At 28.0% G+C, this 7,701-nt stretch overlaps 1 protein-coding gene across 2 annotated transcripts in view; it reads right to left on the bottom strand.

The window, feature by feature from the left end:
- Positions 1-664: 664 nt before the first annotated feature.
- The window catches only part of LOC117178982 (protein Fer3-like), a 33,682-nt gene continuing 26,645 nt past the window's right edge, over positions 665-7,701 (bottom strand). The window contains exons 1-4 of one of the 2 annotated variants that reach the window (XM_033370579.1): positions 6,019-6,199; positions 4,374-4,528; positions 3,868-4,027; positions 665-1,138 (exon numbers count right to left, since the gene is read on the bottom strand). In XM_033370579.1, coding sequence (XP_033226470.1) covers positions 986-1,138; positions 3,868-4,027; positions 4,374-4,528; positions 6,019-6,066 — 516 coding nt within the window. In that variant the 5' untranslated portion in view covers positions 6,067-6,199 and the 3' untranslated portion in view covers positions 665-985. Of the gene's footprint in view, positions 1,139-3,867; positions 4,028-4,373; positions 4,529-6,018; positions 6,200-7,701 lie in introns of those variants that run through there. The other variant, XM_033370580.1, reaches the window with a different exon arrangement.

The following is a 7,701-nucleotide window of genomic DNA, read 5'->3' as shown; positions in this document are numbered from 1 at the left end:
AGCTATATCACTTTAAGTAACTTAAACTAATTATCTTAAGTACTAATTTAACCAATTACTCAAATAACTAATAGTTTAACTAAATAATTAAAACTTAACTAATTTAAAAGAGATCAAACGCGTGGTACGATACGGTACCGCCAGCAGCTGATGAGTTAACTCTAAGAGATTTGTATTTTCTACATATTACATCTTCACAGAATAAAGTAATGATAAAATTTGTTTCAGGAAATTGTTTAGAGGGATAAAGTTTTATTCAGACAACTTCGCTTTTTCCAAAACACATGTGTTACCATAGAAAAACAAAAGAAAGTTTAACCAATATTTCGTTAATATTTCGTTACCTATTTTTACAAGTACACAGAGCACACGTTACATATTAAACGTATGTATTTTGTCTGTATATATACTTATACGAATATAAGACAAAAAATAGTTTTGGAAGAGATTGTGAATACAATATTGGAGTAGTTTGATGAGTAATTTTATTGTCAGTGTTATATTGTCTTCATATAACAAATATAGGATTTCAATTTTTTATCCTGGAGATATTTTTAGATTATAAAGTTAAAACAAAAGAACCTACTAGAAAATATAATAAATTACTCGAAATATAGCTACATAAAAATACATTAATTAGGTACACCCCTCAGATGAAATACACACAAAAAAAAACATAAAAATATAAGTGTAACATTAATATTACATAAATAATGATATGATGATTATATTTATTATGATATTTTTGATATAGTGATATTTTTCTACACACCCAAAAATAATAAGCCTCATGCTGCCTTAATTCTCACTGATAAAAGATGAATAGTAATTTTCACTCAAATTATTGAATTAATAATGACTCATTATTAATTTTCAATTTACAATAAGCGTACTTCTTCTTAGATCAAAACTTCGAATAATTGATCTAAGTTTCTTTAAAATTAATGGAAGACATTAGTCCAAAATTCGTAAGTCATGGCGAATCTTAGTTTGGCAAATAATAATCTCGTGGTATGTATTCTGGTTTTGGGCTGCTTGGCTCGATTCCCAAAAGTTCTCCCATAAATGCAATATACGTGATGGCCAAACGAAGAGTTTCGATTCTTGAAAGACGTTTTTCATAAGCGAAAGTTGGTACCTGAATAAGTAAATTGATGTTTTATTATAAATTGGGTTGATTTTATAAAGCGATATACAATTATACATCAGATATCGCAATAAAAATTGGAATTTACAAATTCTGCAAACGCTACCCCATAAATTTCTTTCTTTTGATGAAAAAATACTGCCATAAATTTTATTTTATTTTTTAACAATCGTTTAGTATTTCCGTTAGGCCATTCAAGTTCAAGGTCTGCAAATTACTTTTCTTGATCTTTGATTTTTAAACAATATAAATTTTAGGCTGAAAAATTATTTCATCCCTAAAAAGTATTTTTGTTATTTATTGAGAAATAACTACTAAATTTTTTTAAAACAAAACATTTTTAAAGATATTATCTGCACAGTGAGCCTCAACCAACTTCAACTAAAACTTCTTACTCAACGCTAGTTCTTCGCAGGAATTGCTTCTCATGTTGCCCCGAAAATTTTATAAGTGAGAAATGAAAGACAAAAATTGATTGAGCCTTTTGTTTGAAAATTCAAATGTTGATGAAAAAAAAGGGTTTCTTATAAAAAATGTTAATGATGTGTACACTGTGATACATGAAATATGTAGTAAAAAAGTTCCGATAAACTTTTGTGTCAAACGAAAACTGGGTCTTCTAGAGAGGGTTTTGTAGAGCAAATATGGTTTTTATCTCCAAGTTTATTAAAAATTCTTACTCAGCAAAATTTTTTTGCAAAATTTATTTATATGATGTGGCACAAATATTTTGAGCCAAAAAGAAAACAATCGATAAAGCCCTTTTTTAAATTAAAATTGGAATTTTCGAGGTTTTTTTTCTAATAAGATTTTTTTATTATATGTGCGTCGTTACACATTAAATGCACTAAACTCTCGCTTTCAGCCCAATGTTTGGGGTTGACTTCTTAAAGCCTTCAACTGAATGCGGGGGATCTGAACGGAACAGTCAGGGTCGCCTGAACCGTTTCTACTTGGAATGCATGCTATTGCGCAATATACTTGACTCAGTACTCGCGCACTGCGACCCTTCCAAGACGACTATCGCACCTACTATCACCCTGATCCCGTGAGAAACTGCCTGAGTCAGCCAATCTAGGAAGGCCGAGAACGAGGTGACTGAGAGCGAGAGTTTGGTGTATGTAGCAAAACAGATCCTAAGCAATTTTATGTCCAACTCTATAGAAGACCCAGTTTTGATTTAACACAAAAGTTTATAGGACCTGGTTTATTGACAATTTTATTTATAAAAAAGTTGACATAATTAGAATTTTTTATTCGAAAAAAAAACACAAAAGGACTTGATCGATTTTTTAAATTTATTAAAATTGTTGGGCAACATCAAAGAAAGAACTGGCGTCGAATAAGGAGTTTAAGTTGAAGTTGGTTGAGGCTCACCGTGTATGGTTTAGAACAAAATTTTTTTTTTTATTTTGTTACAATTAATGTTCTGAAATGATTAATGAACATTTTTACTGAAATAATATGCACAGAATTTATTCTACAATATACAAAGAATATTCTGCACAATAAACCAATTAAAAATATGTATACCAGGTGACAAAAAATCCTAAATTCCGAAATAAATCAAATGTACCAGGTGACAGAAAGAAATCTTGAATTTCGATATATAACAAAAATACACATATTTTTTATAGTTTAAAGATTCCTATAGTATGGTAACGAAAACAATTACCTATAGGAGAACCTTTTGTTCGAGGTCAAAGATCAAATTATATTTATGTTCACTATTTTTGCACGTATATGCATTAAATCTTTTTATTTAGAGGCTAAAGTGAGAGTCGTGAGAGTCATTTAATGACTTTTAATAAAAAAATAACATATTTAAGATTTAAGTTAAAAGAAATCAACTATTTTCTCGAGAAATGGTCCTATCTTGGTAATTGGTTCCGTTACTATACTCAAAATTTCATTTAGCTTTAATTTACCTGAAAAGCTTTTAAGCTGGTTAATTAATCATGATTTGGTGCAATCCAGCATTTCTATAATTTATTATTAGTTTTATCCACTACTCTACTGATTACATTACATTTTTAATCACTAAAAAATAAGACTTGATTTTTTTCAGTCATTTGGTATAAATATTTTAAATTTATTTATTATGGTATGGGTGATGAAGAATATTCTGATTACATATATGTATATTTTAGAAGAAATTCTGTAACACTATTCCAGGTAAAAAATGTTTAGGGTCCATTTTGAGACCATTAATTGTAAGGAAATTACAAAGCGTATTATAAATCCAATATCTTCGTCAAATTGTGTTTCTTTCATAAAATGTAGGGCTTATTCCTCAATACATAAAACAATGTATAGGGATGAAAGAGTTTGTTAGCTTTTAATTGTAATTTTTAAAAATCGAAGAGTAAGAAGATGCATTTTCAGACCTAAGACGAGCTATCGGAACCTCTGAACTATTTTTTTTTTTTAATAAAAGAAAATTTATGGCAGTATTTATTCATCAAAAGAAAGAAATCTAGGGTGTAACGTATTCAGAAATTAAAAATTCAAATTTTTACTTGGATGTATAGTATTTTATAAATCTTATATGACAAGTATCGAATTTTTGTAAAAATTAAGTGCTATGGAAAAATTATTAAGAAATTAAAAAGTTCGAATCTTCAAGAAATTTAGATTTTTTATCTCAATGAAAGTAATTAAATTTGGTTTTGATTAAGTGATTTTGTGAAACTATATTGTTTAAGAAATTAATTCAGTACCTTTCGCCGAAGTTTGTCAAAAGCCTCATTCAGATTAAACATTCTGCGCCTTTCTCTAATATTTGCAGCCCTTCGTTGGGACACAGTAGCCACTCTACGTCTTGGTTTTTTTGACGTCGATGATGGAAGGTTTGGTGAACGTCCATTTTGTGTGTATCGACTGAAATGATTAATAAAATTTTTATTTTTTACAAGGATCTAACCGAACTCCAAAGGATTTTTTTAGTTTGCTCTGTTTTTCATAGAAATTTGATTGGCGAAGTCATAATTGCGCAATTTAAACATGATAGATTATTAAACTCTGTTTATTGTTAGTCATATCACTGATATTATATTAAAAAATAAAAACTCAAATTATATAGATTATTATTGTTTAAAATAAAAAATAACCATTAAGTTCGTTCGGATCCCTGACGTTTTGTTTTTCATTTTTTCAATTATTATGCAAAATATTAAGAAATGTTGTAATTGAGGTTTTGTAATTCGTATTGTAGAAAATTTATTACCTTTGATGTAATAGTGCACATGGTTGTCTGTATAAACCATGTTCATTGACATGAGGATGGGTTGGTGGTGGTGTTTGATATAAAACTGAACTATCCCACATTGGATAAGTGCTTAGCTCACTTCCTACGTATTGAGACATTTCCGTACTTATGACCTATTAAAGAATAATTCTCTATTTATTGATAAAAATGTATACATTATATATAAAAAAGTATATTTATATAAAATTAATTTTGTAAAAATATTCTCGCATTTTTAACCTTATACCTATAAGTGATAATAACATGAGTGTTGATTTCTCTTGCAATATCAATGACGGACTTTTCATTTTCAAGGTGATCTATAATTTAAATTTTTCTTCCAAAAGAAGATTTTTCTTTTTCGGCCTGCAAATGCTAGTCATTTACAAATTGAAATTAATAAGTTATATTGATTGTCAAAATTTTAAAAAAAGTGATAGTGCGATAGGCAGGAAAGATATATAATACTCGTACAAATAAGAATTCTTAGACAAAATGTGCTCTTGATTTGAATTATAAAATAATTATAGAAGAAAGTAATTCGTTGGTCATTTATATGCAAAAAGGCAATTTTATCATTTTAAAACCCAGCTTCTGTTCTCCTGAATAATTCTTGAATCTTATGTGCTATTTTTTATTGACCTTCGGATAGCTTGAAATACATGGGAACCGTAAAATTTTAACCATATACTGTACCAAAATTACCAAAAATATTTGGAAATAAATTAAAAATTCGATCTTTTTTGTAATTAAAAAAAAGTAATGGTATTAAAAGCTGCATTAGAAAACATCTGATCTATAAAACATATAAATAATTTTGTACGTGTTTTGAGACATTCAAGCATTTAAAAAAAATCATTTTGGTTTTATGAATTTTGTATATTAAATTAACTGCTTATAATAGGAACGACATATATTATAGTTTTTACAAGAACCCAAAATAAAAATGTGGTGAGAAACAAAGGTTACAAAAACGTTAAGAACTTTTCTTTATTATTAATAAAAATTGGTAAAACTAAGTGTGAATTTGATTTCAGGAGTTTATACTTTGTATGAATCTAAAATTTTTTAAAATCATTTCATAAGCAATTGGCTTTCTTATTATGATTAATTAGCAAATTTATTTGCTTCCTCATAAAGTATAAGTCAAATTAAAAACATACAAATACGTCAAACAATATGTTTCAAATCAAGAATCCTTCTCTATTCTTGCATGCATTTGAATTGATATAAAAAAAGTATTTCTGTTTAAAAGTTTTAAAACAGATTTTTCAGATTCGCTGCGTCTAGTCGTCCCGAAAATTCAAGACGACTAGCCAAGCTTCTGAAAAATATTTGACTACTCTCGAATTTTGAGACGACTAAACACTTCGTTTAAGAAATTATATAAATGATCAAAACTTCTGTACACTTCAATAAAATGTAGTAATATTATATTTGTTGATTTCAAATAAAAAATTTGAACAAAAAAAAACATATTTTGGAAATTGTTACCATTACAAAGCTTTCTCTTTAAGGAAGCAAAATGGGAAATTTTCAATAAATATTTCGACAATTAATAAAATTTATGAAATCTTAATCCTATATTCCAAATTTTTATCTAAATTCTTTCAAAATTGTTTACCTGTGCTTGATTTCCATTAATTTCCCACAATGGTTCGGGGTAGTTCATATCCCGTACCTTCCGGCGGATAATTGTCCTTTGAAGAACCGTTTATGAGTGAGCAAAATATGAACTAATAATTTTCAAAACACTTTCGACAAAAAAGTCGAAAAAATATTAATTTAGGTTATATCACACGGAGATCAAAATCGACTATTGTCGACGTGAATTCAATTACGAATGTGGTGAAATCAGGTTTTCAGATCGACATCTCTTGTGTGGAGAGGAACAAGGGTGGATGCAACATTTGCTTGGTAAACGCCCCAGTTAACAGTGATGTCACTCTACCCTAAAATTGAGGGGTGCATTTATTCAAGCTTCTGTGCCTCTCTTTAAAAAAGTATTCTTAATCATTTTCAAATGATATAATCATTTTTTTAAATCGTATTTAATCTAGTTAAATATATTTATTTTTTTTTTAATTAAAAACTCTTCTTCTGGAGAATTCTGCTGCCTGAATCTAATTAAGTTAAAAAGGACTAATGAAAAAGAAAAAATGCAGTCAGAGATTCAATGAAATAGTATTGAACTGTTGAATTATTAACATTATTTTCACTAATGTATTTCTAACATTTTCTACACACGATTAGTCAAATTTAACTACTTTCCATTTAGCGATTATATATACTATAGATTTATATACAAGAAGACTTGACTGACATTTTTTATTCAAACAAAAAAATTGTAATGGCTATTAAAAATGATTTATCAATTTCGAATTCATTTTAGATTGATTGTGTAAATTCGAAATGATACAAAATTAATGATAAATAATGAACATTCGACGTTTAATATCGGATTCGAAAGGAAACTCTTTTTAGTAATGTTTGATGTCAGTAAACATGGAATTTATATTCCTTGATACATCCCTGTTTTTACCCCTGATATCAAGGGTTACTAGAGCACGTGCGCCGATTTACTACTCTCTTATTGGTTCTTCCAAAAGGGTAATATTTCAATCACAATATCACTATTGGACGAACTTTCTCTAAAAGGAGGAGCCTCATGTACCTCCCAGATATCCACACTCGAAAAAAATCTCAAATGTTTCATCAGTGTATCTAATATCTGTATAAAATTCAACAGGTTATAAATATATAAATATAAATATAAATATAATCTAATATAAACTAATAGAAACTTATATATAACTAATATAAAATATAATTTAGACTTACGTGAACTTGTAAATCAATTAAGAATATTAGCATTTTTAGTAACAGTCATTGAGCAGGGTGGTTCACAAAAAACTTTCTTTTATTTTTCGGCGGTCGTATCCCGACAGTTTGTTTCCCTGGATGAAAAAACAGTCTTCTAATTTTTCAGATTAAACCAAATTTTTAGAAGTTGTGAGCATCAAATTTACGTCAAAATTAAGAGGTTTGTGGTTTTAAACACTTCAACTATATATTAGTTTTAGAGAAATATCTTACACATGAAAATTGTAGCATATAATGTTACCCCTTTAATATTTTTTGTAAGGATTGTCAAAATTCGGGAACCTTCTCACATATGGATGAGATGAAAAATTTAAAACCTGTGTACTTGAAAATTTTGAAACAATTTTGTTCTTTTACAAGGGTTTTTAATCTGAGTTCTTTACCACTTCATTTTGATAAAACATGGGAGAATACGAGAATAACT

The sequence above is a fragment of the Belonocnema kinseyi genome, chromosome 8 (genome assembly GCF_010883055.1).
Source record: "Belonocnema kinseyi isolate 2016_QV_RU_SX_M_011 chromosome 8, B_treatae_v1, whole genome shotgun sequence".
Classification (NCBI taxonomy): Eukaryota; Metazoa; Arthropoda; class Insecta; order Hymenoptera; family Cynipidae; genus Belonocnema; species Belonocnema kinseyi.
The sequence above is the reverse complement of the archived record's forward strand: the minus strand, read 5'-3'. Positions and strand labels throughout refer to the sequence as shown.